The sequence below is a fragment of the Falco naumanni genome, chromosome 6 (assembly GCF_017639655.2).
Source record: "Falco naumanni isolate bFalNau1 chromosome 6, bFalNau1.pat, whole genome shotgun sequence".
Lineage (NCBI taxonomy): Eukaryota > Metazoa > Chordata > Aves > Falconiformes > Falconidae > Falco > Falco naumanni.
The window spans coordinates 77,606,594-77,632,378 of NC_054059.1; the positions used below are offsets into that span (position 1 = coordinate 77,606,594).

The window sequence follows — 25,785 nt, forward strand, 5'->3', positions numbered from 1 at the left end:
ATTCCTCTTCTTCCTCCTCCTCTATATTTACACGCCTTAGAGGAGACTTCGGTGGTCGGGCTCCAAGTTGGTTTAAACTAGCTTTGCTGCACTGACTTGAGAGATGCCAAATTAGAGGCAGGCAATCTGGTCTCCTGCCTTCCTACCGAGTCTCCATCTGTTCCCAGCTCTGCACTAGAGACTCTCTTCCTCCCAGCACCACTCTTTAAAAAGCCAGCCTTTGTTTTCTGCTCTGATTCACTGTGAACTATGTCAACTGTCCCAGCCAGCATTTGGTGAGCAATGTGCTGGGTAGGTCTTGCCCATCACATGTGCAAGTCCGAACCAGTGGATGTTAAACTACCTCACACACACAACCTACAATCCCATCTTTGCCAAAACAGACCCAAGGTCAGTCACAAGCACAACAGCTCGACTCCCATGTGCTGCTTCTAAAGGATGCTGCCAGCGCAGAGTCTGCTTTTGCTCCCTCTTTTAATAAGGCGGTTAACACTGATGTTTACAAACAGGGTATTTTTCTAGTAATATTTATGAATTATAACCAAATGCTCTGTGCTAGCCTGTAAAAACCAGGTGACATGCAGTGATAACTCTTGTCAGGTTAGTGCAGCTGAATAATCTCCAGACAGCAACGCGCACAAGAGAAACAGCACAAATCCTAATGGTGAAAGCCCCTCGTGAGGATCAACACTGCACTTCAGCAGGGTCCCCAAACCGTATTATTTCCTTCATGTACATATTTTCAGCATCTGTGCTGAGACAACAGTCCATTTGAGTCACCAAGTCCTCCGCAGGGGTGCCCAGCAGAATTCCTTGGCATCAGCCACTCTTTGCTAAGGTAATGAGTCCTCTGGCAAGGCACTGACCAACACACTAAGTCAACTTCTCAGCATACCATACAGTAGCTCAGGGCCTTAACTTTGCTTCTGTAGCCTGTACACACATGAGAGTCACTCAGGATTCAGAACATGAGTATACAAGATGCCTTCGATTTGGTGGCTTTACATTTAAAGGTTTATGTTATTCTTATTTGTCTTAGGCAGTTATACATAAACCTGAATAATAAAAATGAAAAGAAACTGAAACAATATTTTCACTCAAAGACAGATTTCAAAAGTTGGTATCATATTGCATCTTACAGAAGTTTCCAAACCTTCTTAAAACCATCTGTATACTTACAAAACCCCCCCAACATTTCAGTATCAAGAAACCCTTTGCAATTATTTGAACTATCCAAGTTATCTGTTTTGGTGTCTTTTCATCAACTGCTAAAATCAATTCAACATACAACAGGAAGTCTTAATCGTATTTACTTCTGGCAAAAAGACATTTGTTTATGACTAAGTTTTTACTGGATAAAATAAATCATTTGTAGGATCTGCTCAGAGATCTAAGTACATTATGACATTTATTATTTTTTTTGTAGTAGCAATCCTACAAGATGCTTTGCAAATGGGGCTAGTATAGTGCTATGAAACAAACATCTTCCCTTCTCTGACCATCAGCAAAGATACAATCTTTATGTCTAAAAGGATACTGCCTCCACCAGCTCAGGCAAAGGAGGCTACATTAGCAGTAGGTTTTTAACCTTTCAGGAAAAAGAATAGCTGTAGCAAGACGCAGAAGGGAAATAATCATGACTGCTACCATTTATCTGGGATGTTATGATGATCAAGCTCTTCGTCTAGGCTTATTATCAAACTCAGTGACTCACTTTGCCTTGTCACATAAAGCACGTGAAGTTTTGAGAAGAGCAGTAGGAATACTGCTTACCTTGTTGAACCGGTGAATAGGCGTTGGTCAAAAAACGAAAGTGCCCTTTATTGTACCAGCAGATCAAGGACATATTTCCCTTCATTCTTATTCTGTACTGTCCTCTGGACTGGGGAGTTTCAGGGTTGTTCAGCATGGACGGAGGTAGGCCTGTGCAGTCACTCTTCCTCGTGCTCAGCAACCCACAGCAGTAAATCTCTGCACGTGAACAAAACCACTTCTTATCAGCAAGCCATTGCATGAACCCAAAAAGCAAGAGCAGTGGAGTAAGTCTGAATGACCTGACTAGAGAAAAAGCTTGTCCTAGAACTTTGTAGTCCAACAGATCTGTTAGCCAACTGGCTTTCTCCTGTAATACTAAAGATTTGTGTTGTACGTGTCTCTGGAAACTGAGGCAAGTGCAGAAAGTCTGATGAAATGTATTGACACCTCCTGCACAGGCAAGATGAAATGACAAGGAGAAGAATTCAGGGTATCTTCCCCACAATAACATCTATAATCTGTGCAATAGTCTTCACAACATGTTTAAAATTGGACTGAAAAAAGCCCCAGTGGTGATATGCATTATGGAAAAAAATCAGAATTTACGATCCAAGATAGTCTTTGATGTTTAAGTAAGAGAATAAATTGTGGAGGGAGCAGGGAGATAGGGAAAGCCATAGCATCTTAGATGTTAACTGAAATAAATTCTCCTACTTGACTCCCAACACACTTTTAATCACAATATACATAGCTGACAAACTGGTTTAATCTACTACTTCACTGTGCTGCCCAGTTCTTCATTTTTAGCTGACTACTCTTTGCATCTGCATCATCTGGCTTATTAAGGAAATGCTGCTTAAGCAATTAAGAACCACTGAAATCACTGGTTGATTTATAAAAATGCATGTGCCAGAAGAATGGAGAAGACGGAAATACAAGTTCAATGAAAACTGCATTTAGAGTAAGGAGATAAAGCAAGGAGTGCCCCAGCTGAGTAAGCACTGATCTTGTCCTGCACAGACATCAGATGCTCCACAGGTGACATTCTGCTGCTCACAGCCTCTTGGCCTTTTGAGATGTGAAAGAAGCAGTGACTAAAATCTAACACCACAAAACACATCTCAGTGCAGCCACAAACAAGATTTGGAAACAACATTAATAACAATGCTTGAATATGTCATAAGGCTGTGAAACAATAACAGTTTGTTTCTATTACTCCAAGAGAAGCAGATCTTCTTGATCAAATTAATTGAATCCAAGGAAAACTTGGATGGAAATTTCCTCAGCGTCCCTAGGTTTTGTATTAACCCACCTCAGTGGAAAAAAAACAACGGGCATGGAAGCAGGTGACATCTGTACGCATCTTTCATACGGCAGCAGAGGCTTGTAGTAGTTTAAAGCTCATCTGTCAGCTAAGTCTGCTTGATCAAAGTTTTCATTGTGCTGAATTTTGCAAGTTGGATAGCTGGCTACTCTTACAGGGGAAATGCTAAGTCAGAACTACAGCGCCTGGCTTCCCCTGAGCACGTTTCCTCTGTTCCTGGGCTTCCATTTATGTGGCCTTTCTGCCTCTGTCTGGAATGACCTAACCCCTGAGTGCAGGTGCAGCCTTTGTCCATGGTTCATATAGTGCCTGGCGTGCTGAGCATTCCCTCAACAGCTCCCAGATACTATAGGAACACTAATATAATAATTGGTAATACTCATGAATTGGTTCAGTTGCTGTGAGCAGGTCTACAAGGAGCAAAGGCTCTTCCATCAGAAATGGAAGGCACTCATGTCAGAAGAAAGTCAACCAACACAGCAACAGGGCAACTTCATTCTAAAAGCGGAAATCTGCGCTCCATTGATTATTCCTAACAAGTAAATCAGTCCCCAGAAATCTGTAAGTTCCTTCCACAAAAGACAACAAGAAAAGCCTGGTGGCAACAGGCTTACAAACAATATAAGAGGAACTGCACCTCCAGTGGAAGGCTTTATTTATTTTTTTAATTTCTTGTCTTGCTAAGAGGTACACAAGTCATGTACCTGCAAACTGACATTAACGTAGGAAACTTTTAGAAAGCTTTCTTCTAGCCAATATTAAGATCTTCCTGCTCTGATAACAAACAAGCCTGAGAAGAATTTCCTTAGCTGCCAAAAGCTTATGACTCACTGAAGGGTGATACTCTCTCCAGGAGACTGCAACGGTGTAAAACCAAGCTAATAACTACATTATTCTGCTAGAGCTTCAAAATAGCAACAGCCATCTCTGAGTTCCCATAATAATTAATTGCAGCCTTTTCTTCAGCTCAGGCAGTAAGCCTGCAGAAAGCTTCCAGCAGATGTTTCATTCCTTACACAGAATAATGGGAACCATTTCTTCTCTCAGGAACACGCTGTGTAACCTTCCTGCGACGTAGCCTAGAAAAGTGCAGCACTTCTGCAGATTTACTAGCATCTCTCATCATGGATGACACCTTTAATCTGTAGAGTTTTTTAAAACCGCCCAGTTACTATAGCAATAGAAGCAATAAAAATTATGCCCATCTGGCTCAATGAAGTTTTTGTGTGTAATTAAATCAGAATCACAAGTGTTTGCCACATACACGGGAGTCACTGGAGACAGGCCGTCCTCCCCTGGTCATCTTAAACTGTAACTGCAAGATAAATGCATATACCTAAGCTAGCTTAGCGAAGAGGAGGAAATGTGATGTAGTCACCCAAGATTTATTCCCAGGGTCTCCAGGCCGTGGAGAGCTCGTGCTGAAGCCTGTTTCACCACAACCTTCATTAGTATCATTTGCAAAGGCAGCCAGGCTCAAGCTAGTTCAGGCAAAAATACACATTCTGCAATCATTTATCCTTGCACACAATGCTGGGTCAAATCAGAGCTGGAGCAGCTGGGGGGCCTGTTGTGGGAAGGAGCTGAGAGCTTGCTTTAGTCCATGTGCTGGAGCTGCAGGATCCTGCAAAGCTTGTGGGAGTGCCACGGTCACCCAGGCTGGCAACTCCTGCAGCTTTGCCAACCCCAGCCACTCTGTGGGGCAGAGCCAGCTGCTCCTGCTGGTTCACAAAGGGCAAAAGAGACCTTCAGGGATCATACGTTTAAGGGAAGCGTGGGACAAAGGGCTTTAGGAGGTGCTGTCCTCTGCAACGGATAACACGAATGCTTAGAGGGGGACAAAGGGATGTGCACTATGAATGAATGTCACAGCAAATAATGACAGCTGTCTGCTCGCAGAACAGAGAATTTGGGGCATTTCAGTGCAGGGTTTCCACCTTTATTCAGAGGCCAGAGAAAGAAATGCTTTGCATGTCCCCTGAAAAATAAAAAAAGAGGTCTATTCAGGGTTTTGATTTTGCAGAAGATCAAAGTGCCCTGTGTTATTTTCTGAAGTTTTCTCAGCTCCTGGTATGTTCATAGATCTTAGAATTATGTTTGCCGGCATCCCTTTATATTACTAGTCACATATCTACTGTGGTACAGTGAAAGCGCTACACAGCAGGCTTTCAATAAACACTGTCGGTTTCGCAGTAATGCATGTGTGGGTTTGGGTTAGGAAAAGCAAATGACTGTTAAGGTTCCACAAAAATCTTCATAGGATCACGGGGTCCCTATGGATTAAAGGATAATTCAGGTTGGAAGGCAACTTGGGAGGTCTCTAGTCCCATCCCCTGCTCAGAGCAGGGTCAGCACTGAGATCAGACAGCACTGCTCAGGGCTTTATCTTGTTTGGGCTTGAAAACCTCCAAGGACAGAGACTGCACAACCTGTCCGGGCATCCTGCTCCACTGTCCTCAGGAAAAACCTTACCTCTAGTCTGAACTACTTCTTTTGTTTCAGCTTGTGTCTGTTGTTTTTCATCCTTCCACGATGCACCACTATGAAAAGCCAGCTCCATTCTCTCGATAACCTCCTTAGGGTAGCATAAGGCTACTGTTGGGTCCTCCCCCCGAAGCCTTCTCTTCTCAGGCTGAACAAGCACAGTTGCCTCACCATAGCGAAGCATGTGGTCCAGCTCTGGTCAGGTTGGTGGCCCTCTGATGAACTTACTCCCGTTTAGCAATGCCCTTCTTGTACTGGGGGGCATGTTGCCCAAAACTGCACTGAGTAGGAGGCAACAACCACCTCCCTCAGGCTACACTCCTGTTAACGCAGCCCAGGATAGTGCTGACCACCTTTGCTCAGCCAGGGCATGGTGCTGACTCATGCCCAACTCGCTGGCTACCAAGACCCCAGGTGCTTTTCATCAAGAATTTTGAAAGGAAATAAGACATTTTTACTGGGTGCCTCTTTCTAGATTTTCCAGAAATCTCTTTAGTTCCCTTAAATGTCAATTTAGGTTCCCAAAATGTTTAGTTTCTAAACATCAGCTTATTGAAATCTTCCCCATTTCTCTGTTGATAGTCACACCCCACCCCACCCCCCCAAACAATGTAAAGCAGTTAAGATCAGTACCAATTTTTTATTTTCAGTTCTCAGTGGGATCTTTCTACCACTGATCCTGCTCTAGCTCAGAAACTCAGTTGTCTTGAACAAGAAAAATAAATTCATCAGTTTAAGAACGGGTCTTGAACTGCATCAAAGTATAGATACTTTTCAGCAGGCTCTCATGACACTTCTTGGTCACGGTGTGGACCTGTTTGGATTTAGCTGGCTAAGCCACATACCACAAAAAGCATTAAGGACATTGCTGAGGGTGATTGTGTGATACATTAGGAGAGATGCCTCTGCTGAGTCCAGGCTCCTCTGCCTGCCTCTCCCCAAATGTACTGCCGATGCAGTAGGATCCCAGCAGGTGCTGGCAATACATTAGCTGCTTTGCAGTAGAGTCAGTAAACACCACCTCCTCCCGGGCTCCTACTGACTTCACCACTGCTTGACATCTCTAGAATCTTACCTCTGCCAGTCTCTCATAGTCCTTCCAGTTCAACATCCCCCTGCAAAACCTTTAAGCTAGCCCCTAGTAACTCATGGCAAATGCAGACAATGCCATGACCTTACTAAACAGAAATATTTTCACATTCTCCCCATGATCTTCTCTATACAGGATGGCACACTATTTTGCAAAGCCAATAAACCTGCTATCTTAGTGTCCACCCCACCCACCCACCCCACAGCTTCACCCCTAGGAAGCTGACAGCATGTACCAGATCTGAAATTTAATTCTGGAAGCAGCTGTCAAATATCATAAAATGTCTCATGAAGCCAAATAACAAATCATGAAACAAACTGAAATCTCAGTATAGCATTAGCATATTTGATCAGATAGTAAGTCAAAATTACATGCTTTAAAAAGACATTAGCGAATTTGCTACCTGCTAGAAACTCTTAATTTAAATGATCTCTTCAGTGTAAAGCCCATGAATAATTCACCCCTGTGAACAATCTGAATTATCTTTAAGCAATAAACACTCAACTGGTTTAGTAGCCATGCATTTTTTTCACCAGGGTTATGGACCAGCTGTGTCATGCCATATTGTCTTTATCCTTCCCTAGTAGAGCATAAAGGGTATGACTCAGCAGTCAAGTTTTTGTCTGTCAGTGGACACATTTAAACCTAACACACCTCAGGTACTGTTCTCTACTTTTTTTTTTTTTGAACTCAAATACATGTGAGTTCTCTACATTTTTTTTTGAACCCACATTTTCCTCATTGCTTTGGAAGTCTTAAAAATGTAATGCTTATAATCAGCTGCGCATTCACTAAAGACCAGTCTGCTCAGAGGAAAAATTCCAGTGCACTATAAATATGCTTGACTTCTTTCCCATTTGGTTATTTGCAGTGTTTGGGAAACCACGACTCTTTTGTGAGAATATGCTGCTATTGCACTGTGCTCTGTGAGCTTCCAGCTTACCTGGAATAATGCAGGAGCAAAGTCCTGCACGGAGCTCAACAGAGACAGCCCTCAGTGCCAGCGCAGTCTGAAGCACTCAGCTACAGCACTGGCGCAGCTCACTGGCATTCTCATTTTAAATGAGAATCAACACATTGCCTCAATTCTCAGGTTTTCCCCCTGCTTTGGGTCAAGTTTCATCAATATAAAGCTCTAAGCGGGTTTAATTTTCTGCAATGCAAAAAAAAATAATGCAATGCAAAGCAAAACTCAGTCATCGGTGGTGCGCTGAAAAGGGAAACGGCCCTATAGCCTCCCCATACGTGACGCACAACGGCAGCCTCCAGCCTTATTAATGGGAAGGATCCATTCTGTGCACCACCCCGACTCTGAAAGGCCAGGCTGACTGAAGGATGAGCCAAGAGTTACATTGAGATGACTTAAAACTGGCTGTCAGGAGTGCAGGAGCCTGTAAGTTACGGGGAGTCACAAACCCCCAGCATTTCTGAAAGCAACGTAACATGTGGCTTTTCCACACCCAAGGTGAGGGGGCGTTTGAGAGAGAGGACGACCTGGGATTACCCTCTGCACTAGCAAGAAACTGGCTGGGAGAGCCATACCGACGGACATTCTGCTGGCAGGAGTGCTTTTGCTAATGTAGAGTTGATTATGCTTTCAAAAGTAAGAACTGTCCTGCCAAGGCACGTCGATACCAGCGAAAACCCCTGAAACTGTGCTAGGGCTTTTGCAATGTCATAAAAAGTCATCTAGAGAAGTCTCATCTTTAACAGATATTAAACCTGCAAGGACTTCCAAGGCACACCTTTAAGGAATCATCCCCTTCCTGGTCCTTCATAACAGGAACAGAAAAACCACAGGCAGCTAGGAAATCCCTTGGTAAGTCCCCAGGCCGTATAGGAGATTAGTCCTCACATTTCGAAGGCAAAGAACACAAGCAAGGGCTTTAAATGACCTTATTTATGATGCTTTTACATCCTTATTTTGAACTTTAAGAAGATTTAAAGAGGAAGATTTAAAGAGCAACTTAGAAAGTCCTCTCCGTATAGTACCTTTTAATGAATAAGAACTTTTCTTAGAGATGACCAACTTATCTATACAAGGAACTGAAATATCAGTGTAGCCTTTTGGGTTTTTTTTTTTTAATTCAGCGACAGAAGGCCCCTAGGTCATCATTAAAACCCAGTGAGTCACCCAATACACACCTTGCTTCTCAAATTCTTCAAAGAGATTCAGGCTGGTAATGCTTGGGCCAGTGAAGATGATGTAGTTCTTCCCAGAGGCGTTCTGACAAAGGCTTTTGGCCACCATACTGTGAAGCTGCGGTTTGTTCTTCAAAGCATCCAGCCCGTCAGCACCACTCCCTTCTTTGAGATGGACATAAATCTTAAATGAGAAATGGTAAGAAAGTCAGGTTATAAGGAATCCAGCGGGAGCAGATGCAATTGCTAACATACCTGCTCAGCTCAACTGGAGACAAGCTGAGAATCAAGGCAGCAGATACCTTTTATAAACTGCTAATTAATCTAAAGTCCCTTTCAAGAGGCTGTTGCTTTAAAACCACCTCAGGTTAGCTGGCACAGCTACTGATAAATACAGCGTCCTTTGCCTCAGCTTAAGGGCTTCCTGAGGTTCTTGTCACTGTTGTGCAGTTTGAAGATTGTTTGCTTGGCAGGAAAAGACTCTAGGCATAACTGAGATTGCGTGTCCTACTGAATCTGCATAGGCTTCAGTGCTGCCAGCAAAAGGAGAGCATGGGAACTTCAGTTTCAAGAAAGGCTACTACAAGACGACCAGAAGGAAACGGCCCAGTAGCTTCACTGCAGCAACATTCTGATTTATTTCTGCTGGCAGCAACCATTAGGCTGCAATGCAAGTGTGCGTGCACCCCCATAAATGAGAGGAGCCAGCAATACACACACCCAACCAGTCAGAACATCCTCATCAAACTCCCCAGGCACAGCACTAATTCTTAGATCCTTTACTTAGATCATGAATTGGAGACAACCCACCAAAACAGACCGACCCAGGAACATGCTGCTGCAAACGGGGAAATGCCTGGCGCATTTGTAGCAGGCTACAGTAGCTTTAGCATATTATCTTGCTACAGTGCAGTCCACATCGCTATGCATTTCAAGAGAGCTGTCACCATCATCTGTAGGTGGACATTCATGTTTGTGTTTAGAGTGCAGGAACTTTTATCCCTTAGTAAGGTGACTATAATTAACAGAACACAGTCCCACCAACTGAAAGAGCGCTGAAGTAAAGCTACTGCTTCCTTCCTACAAGTGATCCCTCTAGAAAAGGAGTCTTCTGCATTGTCACGCAGAAGGCAAAACACATAACCCTTCCTTTTGTACACAAGCCTTCAATTTTATTTCACTGACAGTATGTTACAAGCATAACTTCCACCACAGTTGAACACCTCTTGAAACCAACTAGGCACCTGACCTTCATCTTGTTCTAAAAGTCAGCAGAAATAACCTGCTGGAAAGAGAAATGAGAAGCAGCAGACACTGTGCTCAGTCACTCAAACAGTACTGTAACACCATGGAGCTTGCAAAGATTTAGAAGCACACACAAATGCAAATTTCCTGAAAAATTTGCCCAGGCCTGTCTTTGTGACTTTGGTTCTGGAATACTCAAATCTTGTTGGAATTCCAGAAAATTTTACCCGTCAGGGAAAAAGCTGAAAACTGCTCAGTATTTAGGGGCAGGGAAAAGGAATTTTGCCTTCTTTATTGGAGTGATGTATCCACAACAAGCTTTTGTTAAACTTGCTTGAGACTTCAACCATCCAGAACATGCAGCACTGCTTTCCTGTATATGCATCTGTTTGTCTTACCACCACACTCCTTCATGAAGGAAAATTCATTACAATGCTCAGAGAACAAAAATGATCATGCTTGCAGTAGCGCTCCCAGTAGCTTATATCTCAACGATCTTAGAAAGGAACAAAATTCGATTAAACCACTTCTCCCTATTTTAGATGGCGTATCTCCCAGCACTGGTATTCTAGACATACTGATGTAATATTCCCTAGCAATTCATGCACCGTGGAACAGCCCCCAGAGGAGCGTGTTATGTATAAAATCTCTGAGAAATGAGACTTAATTTGTATTTTGAAGTAATTGACGTGCTAAAGCACAAAGCTGGTGCAAGGACAAATGCGCACTAATTTCAACAAGAAGCACAGCATATATTAAAAGGCAGTCTTCAATATCCATTATTTAAGTTTTTTTAAAAAATAAATAAATCCCTCTTTTGGTAGAAACAGTTTCTAAATGAGAACAAAGGCAGGAATGTTTGCAGACTCCCTGATCATGCTTCACTCACTTCTAAAAGCTGTCAGATTTGTGCTTTCCCCAATGCTAAGGCTGAGGACTAGCTAATTATGATAAGTCATTTAGGTTATTAATCAGGGCTCCAGAGAACAGCTTAACAGTGAAATGCCTACAAAGGGCAGACTGTTCCAAATTTACAGTAAAGCCATTTTATGATTATTGGCATCAAAATTAAGATTAGGTTACTAGTATGCCAGCACAGAGACCACACATCAAGCTCTTAAAATCTACAGACAAGGCAGTGGAGACAGAAGATGCAGACAGATTAGTTTTGACCTTGGATTAACAGCTGAGATGAAAACAAAGCAGGAATCTCTACGTCTATACAAATGTCCCACACCTTCCCTCCCCTATTGCGGTAAGCCTTAGCCAACCAAGTCTCTCCTGCCCCATGCTCATTTCGCGTTCCTTGTAGAGTACCAACCTTCCAAGGGATGAGACAGTCTGGGGTCACTGCTGGTGTGCAAATTGATCCCTCACTGTGGGCTGGTTTGGGTCTGCAAGCAGTTACTTTGAAGAGCAGGCCCACCATGCAACTGTCCACTGAGGTACCACTATTTTCACGCTGGGATGCTACATATTCTATAGGTTTTGTTAGCAGAGTTACCTGTGCACCTGGCAGCCTTCCTTTGCACCCTCCCCTATTTTGAGGGTCTTTGTAATGGCCACCTTGTGATTCTCATCCCCCCCTTGCTCTGTTCACCTCCGCAGCGCCCTTTAATCAAACATCCATACCCACTGCTGAACTTTTCCTCCTCCTGCAATGTCAAATTTATCCCCTTTTTTTCTCCTGGGGCATTTCCTTGCCTATCCAAGCACAGCCTTTGTTCTTGGCACAATTTTTCTTGTTTTGGAAAAGCAACATTCAAAGCTTTAGCATGCTCAGCTCTGTTGGGAAGACGGGTGATGGCAGCATAATGTTAGAAGGCATAAAGGCTGCTGTGAAACAGCGGCTGGTAGAGACAACAGGCAAAGGCATAGCTTCAAATATCCTTCAGGTGCCTACGATCCCATATGGACTTTATTTTCCTGCTCCACATCCTCTCACCCAGCTTATTTCATTCTACCTCAAATCATTAAGATCCTGCCCTACTGAAGCCCAGAGCATTCCCTCCCATTCTGTAATACGTTAGAAGTGGTACTTAACAGTTAGCAGTCTGTAGAAAAAGAACAGAACTGTCAGAAACTGGCTGCAAGACCTTCACAGGCATAGTCAGAAGCAGAACCACCCAAAACACTTGTTAAACCATTCACCAGAGCTGCTGGGTTGCCCTGTGACAGCATCAAAGCTTTGTGTCCCTTCCATGTGCTCCAACAGCAAACTGTCACCTCAAGTACAGGCTCGACAACTGTTGCTGGACAACAGATGGAGATGTTGACAGCAACATCCTCTGCTTCTGCAGGTGACAGAAAAAGCAATGCTTCTTGAATATCTGCAGACATCGCATCCGCTGTGTATCTTTTTCTAGTGGCTACTGATCCATTCGACCTACAGAACCAAATGGGATAACTTCTACAGATGTGACACCATCTTAGCAGATACCATGCCTTAGGAGGCAACTACGCGCTGAGGCTCTTTATCCTGCAGTGCTGGGACAGAAATGGAGCTTTCTCTAATCGTCCCTCAATTATTTGTTTCTTATCAGAAATACGTTCAGTTCCACCATCTCTCTATCTACTGCAGCCCTACTGCACCAGATACTTTCAATCCAACATGTCTTAATCCTGGTGCACAACACCAGCTCTCTCTTCTCACACTGTTTGACTCATCCCTCAAACCCTCCTCTCTTCTGCCTTCAGTCTCCATGCAGCTTGCTAACAGTCCCTTCCCTTTAGAAGTCTGACAGTAAGAAAAGACCTTCACAGCCTCTGGCTTATCTTTCCTTCCACCTACAACTGCTTCTGCCTGCTCCCATCACAAAGGCAGAAGTAGGTATCAATCAAAATACCTGAATGCCTGAGCGACAAGGTATGGGTGAAGACTGTGCTGAGCTCTTCCAAATCAACAACAAGAGTGAAAACTGTTCTGGAAGGACTGTTCGCCTGCACAGAAGCAATCAGAAAAGACATCACATTTCTGAGTGGGAGATTTCACGTGTTGACAGATGAGAGGCAAGTCAATCACCCGTTGTTCAGAAACTCAAACCAAGTACGTTTGGCTACAGAGGCAGACTGCTGAAGAGAGTGCTACCAGAGGAAGGAAGGTCTCCAAGTAGATAACTATGCTACAAGCCAACAAAATTTTTTTCCTTGCTCTATGCTGGCAAATTATTCTATGGAAAATGGAAGGTTCATAATGTCTCCCTAGAAACTGAGTAAAAAACCTGAGCTCTTCAGAACAAAAGCTGCATCTTGACTGCACATTGAAGAGTGTCCTAGAAACTAAAATATTGGTGATTCTGCTCATATTCAAAGCTCAGATGGCAAACTGAAAGTGCCTGTGAATAGCACATCCCAAATACTCCACATTCATACATAATTGAAGCACCCCGGGGTGCAAATCTTAAATGAAACAGATGACATTTGGAAGGAAAAAAATAAAGTAGTAAAGGGGGAGGTAGTAATACACAGGAGGAAGATTTTGAGAGCTACATTGTGCAAAATATCTCACAAAGGGCAGACCCTAAACAACCACAAAACAGAAACCAAGTTTTTAGATGACACAGTCATAAAAGCAAAAGAACAAAGAAAGGTACTGTCATACTTTTTGGATCCTAAATAGCTATTGAAAAAATAACTTAATTTTTCTATAGACTTCACAGTCATACGCCCAAGTGCTCATCCTAGCACCACTTGCTAGATCCTGCCTCACTCTGTCTTCCCTTCTCATCCTAAACCTCATCTCTAGCTCCTGTCATTACCAATGCTGTCGAGAGATCCACCTCCAGTCTCACCCTAAACCTGCTGCAGCTTATATTCCCCCCTTCTTTAATGCCCTCTTTCCAGCCAGTTCTTAGGTCTAGCTCTTCCTCAGCAGCTGCTGGCATCACTGATGGTGCTCCTACCAAGGCCAGATCTTTTCATTTGTCTAAGCCTTTCTTCATTCTCTTCCTAGTCCTTTAAAGGCTACTTTCAAAATAGCACGCAAGGGACATGCAGCTTTCCCAATCTGTTCCCAACTAGCTCTTGGGGTTCTCTACAAAGCTCTTTCCTTGGTCCCCCTCTCTTTTTCTTCTGCCTCCTATTCTGAGTGATTTCAATCTGCATTAACATACAGATGCAGCCAATATCTTTGTGCTAAACACTGGTAAATGCCTGTTTTGCCTGCGTATGTTCTTCAAAGTTTCTAACAAGATCTTTGTGAGACTGGCCGAAAGATGCTGGTAAAGTTGACAATGCAAGCCCATATGGCCTAAAATAAAGCTCTTTGTTTTCCTTTCCATGATATCCCTCCCCCATGTGACTTTTTTATCACTGAGGGCACTACAACATCTTAACTCTATGGCAGACCAACAACCTGTGGATTGCCAAATGCAGATCTCTCTCTGTAGCTTCTTCCAGGCCAGCCACAGATTCATTACCTGTAACACCTCCATGATAAAGAATTTCTTATTCTTCCAAATACCTAAGAACTTCCTGGCTCTGCTCCCAATTACTGCTATCATCCTTCTTTCCTTTGGCCTTACTTAAATGTATCTTGACAGCCAGACAGTGCTCTGCCCCAGAGATCGCTTGCCTAACCCTTTGCTTTGACTGTGTCAGCCTTCTGCCAGTTCCCTCTCCTTTGCAGCACCAAATGGAAGCAGGGCTGGAAAATGGAGACAGACCTTTGTAGTTTAGCCTTCCCTATTGAGTTCTTCCCATACTTTTTCAGTATACTGATTCCTGCCTGTGTTTGCCCTGAGAAGCCAGGTATCTAACCACTGAAGTCAAAACAAGGCCACATTTGCTTCTTTCCACGTTGCCCTTCTCCTGCCTGATTGGAAACCACTGCTAACCTCTGCAAAGCTCTTTCATTTTGCTCTTCAATACCTTTCTTAGAAAGGATACAACCCCCATAACGCAACTGTTAATCTACGCATTGGTGCTGCTGCCTCTCAATGCTGCTTCGCCAGGCTCCCTCTGTGTAACTGCGTAGTGGGATTGCATGGCAAGGTTTGTTTTTTTTTTGGGGGGGGGTGCAGTGTACAGGGGTGGCTTCTGTAAGATGTCAGAAGCTTCTCCCATGTCCAATGGGGCCAACCAGCACCAAGATGGAACCGCTGCTGGCCAAGGCCAAGCTAATCAGTGACAGTGGTAGCGCCTCTGGGATAACATATTAAGAAGTGAGGAAAAAAAGCTTCTGTGCCAGCAGAAGAGAGGAGTGAGAATATGTGACAGCAACAACTGTGTAGACACCAAGGTCAGTGGAGAAAGAGGGGCAGGAGGTGCTGGAGCAGAGATTCCCTTGCCATAGCAAAACTATAAAGCGAGGAAGAGAGGAGCCTCTGGTGCTTTTAGCCTCCTTCCCCAGGCAGCGCTGCACTGAGCGAGAACAGCTGCAGAAAGGACACCACTACACTGGTAGTTTTATCATCAGAAACTCCGAACACTGCAGACAAGAACTAAAAAATAACCTTAATTCCCACCCAGAAATAGACACTAGGACTGCATGTAAACTCTAGGAGACATCTCTGCATTAGGCCACATTTACATGTTTGCTTTCCCCATTCATCTAGAAACACGGTAAGACAGTAAACTCCATAGAAATGAATGCGGCTGGCCCATCACACATCTGCAAAACTACCTTCCCACTTAATACCAGTGAGCAAGAGGATAATCGACTTTTAATTGAGATCTGAGGTTCTCAGATGCTGACAGTACAGAACTGCATGCATTAAGAAGCCAGAGCCTGGTGGGAGCCAGAGGAAGAAAGCAGATAGGATTTTCCAGCTGCCAGTGACTGAGAAATGAAGGGGATCAGATTTCCTGGGATCCCCTCCCAGCCAAAGCCTGACCTTGAGAACCTCCTCAAAGCAGCTGCTACATCTGTGCATTCCAGATGCAACTGTTCCAGCAACTGAGAAATTATCAGGGCACTGGTTAAAGAAACCCAAGGGCTCAAACTAATCTCTAAACAGAACTTAAAACCGGCTGAAACACCAACATTTCCAAGCAGCTTTATTAAACAAATGCACAGATGGCAAACTCTCCTGCAACTCTGACCTTGAAAACAAAACTCACTCCAGGCTTATTTACCCCTCCCTTTCCCAGTGACCAAATGCACTTACGTGGTGTGTTGTGAGATTATAAATTCTTTGGGGCACCATCTCAGTTTCCCTAAATTCTGGAAGTAAGTTCTTACTCTGCAAAATCAACAGGGTTATGAAGTGTTGCAGCTGAGTGTACTTACATTTGAAATCAAGAATGAACTACAGCATTTACTATGAAAGCATATCGTTTAAATTGTTTGGGGGTTTTTGCTGCAACTGAGAGCTCTGTCACTGATCTCTGAAGCGACTCAGACATCCCTCCCTTCACTGAGACTGTTGCTTACGGGGAGAGAGCCATTTCTTACCCTCCCATGCAGCAGCCACCCTGATCCAGGTTGCACTCTTTGAATGCTGCTCTAGTGCAAGTCATTGATCACTCAGTGTGGGAAGCCTCAAGCTGCAGAGACACAGTCCTTTTCCTTAATCTGTTCTGACTCACCACTTCTTCAGGGTAAGCAGTGGAAGGTGGAAATTCAAAGTCAGTCCCAGCACAAGGATCTGAAGAGCTTCATAAATCCGAGCAACACATTTCACAGGGATATTAGTGAAAATGAAATGCTTTATTGCAAGAACTTTCTGCCAGTGAATAAAAGCAAGTGCAGAGCTCATATAGTTGGGGGTGGGGAGGGTGTGTGGGAAGGGAAGAGTGTCTAGAATAGCCTCAGAGAACAAATACAATCCCAAGGAATACAAAAGGATACACACATCCATAAAAATCATCTCTTCTCCACCATGATATCACAGGGTTTTTAAGCGAATAATTAGGCTGATGAGCTAATTCCATTACCACCTATCATAATGATTAATACTGCCTGACCGTCCCTTTGCAGGACCCTCTACCATCTACATCTACTGCCTTCCATTTTGTTGATTGATGGCTCTTTGGATCAGGGACTGTCTTTAGGGTTATGTTTGTGCCATGGGCCTGTGGTTCAGGACAAGGCACTATGGGAATAACCTCATCCTGCCTGACTCCACATGGGGCTTAGTGCACGGCATCAGCTTCCTGGGCTTCCTTCTTCCAAAAAATGACCAGAAAACCTTCTTATGGAGGAGGAGCTATGCAAGGAACATGCATCACTTAGTAACAGTTACTCATGACCACGTTCGTTCCTTATGAGCCACACAAGAAAAGAAAAGAGAGAGCATGAGTGTCATACCAGGACAAAATAACCAGCCTTGATCAGATATTTGGGAACTCTCAGCAGTTTTTCATGAGCTCTACTGCTGTATCTAAAATGAAAAGAGTCATACCAATCGTATGTATGAACATCTTTTACAAGTGTTCCAGACTTTTTGAGAAAGAAAGAGAAATAAATAGACACAACTAGAGTTTTGATTTAAATGGGCTGACTTACTCAGCAAATATTCTAAGAAACACTTCTAAGCTACTGTGATTATTTTAACCACAATCAAGATATTAAAATACTGCTTTGAAAAGTGTCTAGTGAAGATGGAGTAGAGAGGACACCTGAGGACCTGCAAGCTGAGTTTGCTGTTCTCACTGAATTAGACAGAAAGAAGCAAGAAAGCCCAAGCCCTCTCCTGCAGCAGCAGTTACTGCCTCCTTGATGTCCAGCATCAAGGATGGGTGAAAAAGGCAAGAGTATCAAGGCAGTTTTGCCACCTACTTTGGCAAAAAGTCAGCTCTCCTGGAGCCCTTCGTTATAACCCTCTGAAAGGTTCTGTTCATGATCCCAGCTGCTGTAGATGTATATTTACTTTGTTTCAATGATGCGTGCCCTTCCTGCATGTTCCCACTTGGCCAGCTGACCATGAAAAGATATTCAGCAAAGCTATTCACTGCAACAAAGTGTTTTACTTGAGAAATTCTGAGGCAGACACATGAGCTGAAATTGTGCATCCATCTTAAAACACAGACTTAACTGTCAGGGCGGAGTCAGATTATCTAAATTACAGAAGACAGGAAAGTAGTCTAATATATAGACATTGTATTAGGTACTAATAAGCCTATGTACCTTCTTACATCCACAAGCAACATTTGGGTTTTGTGCCACTTCTGTTCCATGAATGGCTTATTGGGTTGGATTTTTAACCAAACTCCATTTGCTTAAAAAAGCTGACAATGAGACATCAAACAGAAGTATTTACTCACACCCAAAAAACAGGATTCAATTTTGTTTATGAGAACAAGCAGCAAGAGAAATCTGGGGAGTCAAACAGCTAAAACTCCTAACGTTAACTGCCCTGTGAGCTGCCAGCCAGGAACTGTTCACAGAGCAGCTCAGCACGTGGCTTCAAAACACTGATACCAGTTTTACGTTAGGAAAACAAACCAACCAACCCTTTTTCATTGCTGAAAAAGCAGATCACTGGGAAAACTGGGATGTCCTCAAATGCATGTTTTTTAATACCAGGCTCATCATTCATTAGAGGACCTTGCTTTTGGCCAGGAGCATCACAGACCTCTTGATGTTCCTTCCACTCCTGAGAACCAGAGACACATTGCTCGCTTCCCTCTTCTGCCTGGGCTGCCTCACCTTTTTATAGACATATGTTATTCAGACTTTTGAAACTGAATTATCCTGGTTTATGGAGTGTTTATAGTCATATTTTATCCTGAATAAAGTGACCTTAAGTGTCATCATGTGGAAAGAGTGAGCGAGGGAATTCATCCAGACAGGATTACAGAATTTCTACGTATTTCTGAGTGGGTGCTGTAAGGTTTTTTGGACAGCAGACAGGTGAAAGACCAGTCAGCACGTTTTTCCTTAATGATGGCAGAGACTAAGGGGAAGGTGTGCATATGAAGGGGGAAAAGATTTTCTTCTTGTTTAGATCAATTATCTCTATATGTTAAACACAGGAAAAAAAGCCCCTCTAATATAGTATATAGTAATAACCAGACAACCACCAACTAATTGCTTTAGATGCTGCAAGATTCCTCCTAAGTGTGACACATAACTGAATGTAGCATTTCAAGCATACCACAGTTGAAGATCCCCATCATCCCCAGACTAGGTTTTTCCATTTTAGTATAAATGTTCATGTTCCTGTATATTCTTTTTCACCCTTCCCTAAGGTCCCTCTTACCCAGTCATTTTAGCATGATGATAATTACAGCCAAGTCATGGAATGAAAATAGAAGGCAGCTGGTAAGATCTGGTAAGATGATCCTGGACGTCATCTGGATGCAAGTGAAGCATGAGTATCTTCATTAAGGGAGCAGGAGGATTAGGGTGGTACTGAGCATCTATTCTGTTTAATTTGACATTCCATTAATTTACTCTCTCAATGGACAGGACAGGAGGTGCAACTAATTATAGCTCAGAATCTGAAACCTCTGGCATGTCTGAAGACATATTAGTTTGGCAGCAGTTGGCGGGGGGGGGGGAGCACGGCAAGAGAGATCAGCAGACTTTGTGCTCATTGTACCCATTACACTTCAGTAATAAGCTGTGTGCGGGGCTGGTGGAATTCACCTTGGAGATTAAGGACACTGCCTCTGTGTAGCAAATGACTTTCCAAAAGCCTTGAGAGCAGAAACTTCCAAGGATGCTTCACAAGGTGAATCTATTTTGTATCAGACAAAATAACTGCTTTAAAACCTGGATGGAAGATATATGATCCTAATTTTCTTCTTGGAGTGAATAGCATTGCTGAAAACGCAAACCGCTGTTTGCAGTGAAGCCTCTTTTCTTGCATAGCTACTCAAACATCTGTAGTGATTCACGGATCAAATTTTACTGTGAACAAATGTTCAACTGCAGCAGTTCCTGCCCTGTGGTTTTGACATGCATTCAGCCTGAGCAGGCAGTGTGCACGTCCTACCTGCACCTCTGAACCACTGCTCTGGAACATGCAGGACACCACATTTTCACAGAAGCTCTTGGGAAAAAGAAATGCCAGAAAATATCTGCCCCCTCACCTCTAGGTATCAAAATAAATGGCCAGATTTTTCAAGAGCTCTCAAAATACATCAGCAATTGGAGAATCAGAAGATTTGAAAAGTCACCCCTAATGCTTTACAGCAGTAAAAACAAACCCTTTAACACATCTCCCACTCAAGCTCATATCTCACCTTGAAGTCACATCAGATTTTATTTCTTTGGTAGAGAAGTAGAGGTGTGAAAAGAGATGTAATAGGAAACCCCGTTGATACATTTCTCACAGAAAAATGGACATCTTGATACCGTATTGATTTAATCTACTGGACAACGCTAGCTATCACAGATGCAGTGTTATATTTAAGGGAGAGAAGCTGATTTGTTAAAAATTACAGAAGTCACAATACCTAGATATATAGATAAACTTAGCATGTACAAACAGACAGACTTTTTAACTCCGTTTCAATTTAATTAGCTTTGGGCTGGCAGCCAGATAGACAGTATCAGAGACAGACACCCTTGATCAAATCATACAGCAAACAGAGCATCAGGAACTCGTCATCACTGCCCATCAGATCTAGTATGTGGGAGTCAGAGGCCTGCTACATTCAGATTGTAGCTCCCAGCAAGGCAATGAAGAGAAGTAACTGTCACCTTTGGTCCTGCAATACGTTTAAGGGCCCACTGGAACTGAATCAAGGCATCCAAAGAAGTAAAACCCACCTGGCAGATGAAACCAGTGGATGAGCACTGCCGAACCCAGAGACTGAATTTCCTCTTTTTCCTCTTGCGCAGCTCCCTCTCTGTGCATGTGGCAATGAAAACAGGATCCTCGTCAATCAGGGGCTCATGTAGTACCTGCAGTTGGCAAGAAAAGAGGGGGTGCAGGTAAGAAACAGAAGAGTATATGATCGCTGAAAAAAATGGTGCTTTAACTTCTTCCAAGGAAATACAATCCTTGCATTGTGCTTGTGTGCATCCCTTCATACAAAGGGGCAAACCCACTTTTGTTCAATGCTATCATCCAACAAAAAACGAAGCCTGGCCAAGCACATTCCATCTACATGTGGTTTGCAAATGTTGCAAGGCACGGCTTTCACTTCTCACTCTCAGCTACAGTTCAACATCCCTCCAAAATGAGGTGGGGATGGGGATTGTTAGCAGCATGCTTCTCCAAGCGTCATCAACACCTTCATTGTTTGGCAGAATGCTTTCCATGTAAACATCCCCTACGATATGCTGCAAGGTACACTCCTTGGTCACAGCAAAGGAAAACAGACAGGAAAGAGGGAGAGAAGGCAGCACAATGCTGCCACTTCAGGAGGTGGTGAGGAGACAGAAAGCATTTTTCCTGGTGGCAGCAGCTTCAGGGAAGACTCTCCTGCCTCAGGAGCTGAAAAATTTGACAAAAGGAAACAGAAAGATACATGACCAGAGGCAGGAATAGAAAAAGACAAGGCAGACTGGAGCAAATAATGAAAATCTGTGCAAGTGAAGAAATTTCTGCATTCCTCATCCAGGTGATGTAAGTGTTTTCCTGTTCCTTACAGCTGTTTTGTTACACATGTCTCCACTGATTCTGCAGTGAAGTTGTTAGGTTTTATACTACAGAACCCACCCACAGAAAAGCACTACTACCACCTTGCAGCTCTGTTCTGGTGTCAGCTGGGATGGAGTTAATTATCTTCTTAGGAGCGAGTACAATGCTGTGTTTTGGCTATGTGAGACTTTTCAGTTCCTCAGGCCTTGCTAGCAAAAAGGCTGGAGGGGCACAAGCCAGGACACATCCAGGGCAGCTGACCCAAACTAGCCAAAGTGGTATTCCATACCATGGGATTTCATGCCTGGTATATACACCTGGGGGGTTGGCTGGGTGGGCAGATTGTTGCTCAGGGACTAGCTGGGCATCAGTCAGTGGGTGGTGAGCAGTTGCCCTGTGCACCTCATCTTCCTTCCTTCCTTTCCCTCTGGATGTTATTCTTTCCCTTCCCCCTTTTCATTATGGTCATCATTGTTACTATTGTTCTTTCATTTTTATTCTATTTCAACTAATAAATTGTTCTTATCTCAACTTCTGAGTTTTACATTCCTTTTTAACTCTCCTCCCCAGCTTCTGGGTGAGGGAGGAGTGAGGGAGCGGTTGTGTGGTGCTTAATTACCAGCCAGGGTCAAACCATGACAAGCTCATAGGTAGCTGTGCCCAATATACACATCCCTGATCGCATGGGGTGTGAGTTGGCTAGCAAGTCACTTGTGAGAGCACAAATACTTGGAAACTGTTGAAAGGTCTCACCTGATGAATGCTGACCAAATTCTGACATCTGCATCTAAATCAGAGCAAGTCACTGCAGGTTCCCCTCCTAAGTACACAAGGGGAAAACAGTCCCAGCAGCCTACAAAACCTTTTGAAGATGTGTAAAATATGTCAGATGGGTTATGACCTAAAGCAGGCTGTTATTTTCAAATGACTGTCACCCCAGGAGACAGACTTAGACACAGGTATCCACAATGCAGAGGCTCTCACCCTCAGACCAGCCTTTCCACATCTGCATGCGTGCTACTTTTGTGCACATCTGCATACAGCCAGTGGTGGAAATGAGAACGAAACTGCATTAAACCTGGGAGCGATGCTCATAGGAGACATGTGGTGGGTAAGCAGTTAAGCGCCAGTGATGAGCAGCTGCTGGCCTCCTGAATACAAGATGTTTGTTGAACATCACTCTGTCAGCCCAAAATAGGCACCCATGCCCTTCCCACATAGTGGCGGCTGCACACTTTCATTTATAGGCACTCCACTTCTTAACGGCTCATAAAACATTCACAGGACCATCTGAAAGCACTCTTGTGAAATGTTCAAATTATACACCAAAATGCAGATGCGAGCAAGGAGAGCTGTACACAAAGCTATTTGTTCTTAAAGCTGCAGCTGTCCCATTTCCCTGCTGGAGCCAAATCCTCCTCTTCTCTCAAGATCTACATGAAACAGCACTCTTCCTTTCCTAAGGCCACCTGGGGCATTTCACACTTTCATCTCGGGGAATTCTGACAGCTTTTTGCAAATATTAAATGTGCCCTCATTTGCTTTTGCCTTTCTGCCTCCTCCATGCAGAGGGGAGCACCACATCCCTTGGGATGGGGTTGGATACACCATTAAGAATTCCTCAGCTTCTGGAAAGGCCTTTACCTGCCAGATCCCACTGAGTGGTGTGGTTCAACTGCCGCACTGTAGGATGGAGAGCAGCAGAAAGAAAAGGTTGTATTAAGCATCACTTCAGGACACTTTTTTACCCTTGGATATTAGCTTAGATCCCTCTTCTGCAGCACAGCATCAGCTCTCCTACGTCCTGCTTATCCTTTGTGCTCTTTCTGCCTTCTAAGACCCAGCAAGGCCTTTCAGCCTTAAATTTAGAAAGCAAATCTGAATTTTGAAAACCTCTCATCATCTTCCTCTTCTCCTGGTCCACGCTCAGCCCTGCCTTCCCCTAGGACCCAGAGCTTCCCCTCTCCCTGATCCAGAATGTTTAAATCATTCCCATTTCTCCATAAGACGACTATGGCTCCACTGTAGTCCCTGCTGCACTGCTGGGAAGTGGGAACAAAAGTGGAAACGAGTAGGGCAAGATCTGCTGTTGTTGCAGAGAGGGAACGTGGACAGGCAGGGAGGCTGAAATTAAAACCCTGGAGCTTGCTCTTCTTGCTTCCTTCAGAGAGGGTGGGGAGACAAGTGTTGTCACCTCTCCATATGCAACCAGTGCTTCAACAACTGTAAAGGACTTTGTAAGCAAGGCACTGTACGGGCTCTGCCTGCTGCTAGAACAGCTGATCCCCCTCCGATTTTCAAAGTGGGCAATCTGTTGCTTCTGGCACTGACATGGCTTTCTTACGACAAAAGTTAGCCCCATTGTCACTGGCCAGTCCTATTAGTTTGTTCACCCTCCTCCATTCTCAGTCCCTTTGCTCCTCCTGTAATCCATCTCTTTGCCAAATCCCCATGCAAAGTGGTATTTGCTCCTTCCCCATTCCCCATTCTTGCTGTCGCTGCAATACCCGCTTTTCCAGGAGTGAGCTTCCTGCCCCCATGGAATATTCTTTCCTGCTTCTCATCTTCCTAGAGAAAACTCTACTTTCAGGCTTAATTGACTCCTACACATATTCTTGGCCGCCTCTTCACCATCTTTGACTCACTCCCCAAGTCCTCCCTTCTTCCTATTCTGACTTCCTTTGATGCAAGGCATCTTGGATTTCTTCATAGAAATTGTCCCTATTTTCTTCTCTCAAATCCTCAGGTTTTTTTCAGGTCTAAGAAGCATCTTATCTAGTTGCTTCACTCACAGCTATTCCATTAGTTGGTGGGGGTCCCGTCCCCCCCCCCCCCCCACCTTCTTTATAGCCATCCTCATCCCTGCTAGATCTTCTTGCCAAGCTTTCACTTTGTTTCCCCCTCAATATGTACCTGTACTCCAAGTGTTGCAGAGGCAAGACTGCAAAACGGGACTCCAGCAATTGCTCCATCTCACAACATCTTTCATTCACTGAACAAAACAGCTAGCTACTCTCAGAAGTGCCCTTCTTTCCATTTTAGCTTCTTTCCAAAGCTCTTTCCATTCCACAGTTCCACCCATCCTGCTTTCACCACAGCCCAAACAGGCTCATAGGAAAAGCCCAGAGCCACTAATGTTTTTGTACTTGGGACTTCCTGGACTCTGTTGACTTAAGACAGTGAACTAACATGTCCTTGAGACAGCTCATTTTCTCTTAGCTCTATAGTCATTCCCAACACAGGCTGTCTCCTGCAGAAACTGCCTCATCTCACCTTGTCTCTGGCTTTTGCTGGGTACCATCCAGTTGCAGAGTTGCTTGGTTAACTTCAGCTGTATGGACAGATTCAGCCATAGCTTCTGCAACAGTAGCTTGTGCTTCTGCTTCTTTGCTCCAAAACTCCTCCTGTCTAAATTAAATTCTTTGCTAGTGTCTGACACCTCTGCTTGAATATCTAGTTGTCGGCTCCAATTTTATTACGCTGCATCTGAGAGCATCTCCCTTCCCTTAAGATAACATCTTACTCTCTCCCTTTTTGGTAACTGCAGACATCAGTCTCCTCCTGCTGCTCCTCCTCACTGGCCAGTAAATCTGAACATCAGTCTTCACCAACTCTTTGTAAGGACTTCTGAGCCAGGCACTGCCTGCATTTTCCATGCTTTCTGAGTAAACAGCTCTAAAATGTTACTCATTTTAGAGTAACAACCCACCCAGTCAAGTTTTCATGCAAGCCCACAGTCATACCGCAACAGTTTTCTTTTTGGCCTCACCATAAGGAAATCATGAAATTGCTGCTGGAAAACTCTTAGTCCATCACACTGGCCACATCATTTCTCTCTGATAGCTGCTCTTCTCCAATATATCAGACAGATTCCTTCACTTTCAAAGTCCTATTTGGCCTAACCACATTTTACTGATCCTCTTTGCCATCATTCAAAGGTCAACTCCCACCTCCGATGGAACCATGATTTCATGCTCCTCTGCCCATTTGTTCAGTCTTCAATTGACTCGTTAAAGAATAAATCCTGTCAGCTCTTACAGCGCTGCATTACCACGAGGTAACTTAAAAGTAGCCACAAAGGTTCATCATTTTCCGCCGTCAAACTCTCCCTAAAATCTGGCTTCACCAGAGGATCAACTGGCCAAGAGCTACAGGACATCAGAAATTTACCTTGCTATTCAACATTCTTACCGCTCCTCTTGTCTTTCTCTTGCTCTGTGTCTTATAGTTGGCCAACATCCTCTGAATACTTATGTCTTTGCATTACA

General features: G+C 43.8%; 1 protein-coding gene across 1 annotated transcript in view; it reads right to left on the minus strand.

The window, feature by feature from the left end:
- Window positions 1-25,785, minus strand: part of PGBD5 (piggyBac transposable element derived 5) — a 73,721-nt gene that overhangs the window by 13,661 nt on the left and 34,275 nt on the right. The window contains exons 3-5 of the mRNA XM_040598907.1: window positions 20,701-20,835; window positions 8,799-8,979; window positions 1,774-1,971 (exon numbers count right to left, since the gene is read on the minus strand). Of these exons, the coding sequence (XP_040454841.1) occupies window positions 1,774-1,971; window positions 8,799-8,979; window positions 20,701-20,835 (514 nt within the window). The remainder of the gene's footprint in view (window positions 1-1,773; window positions 1,972-8,798; window positions 8,980-20,700; window positions 20,836-25,785) is intronic.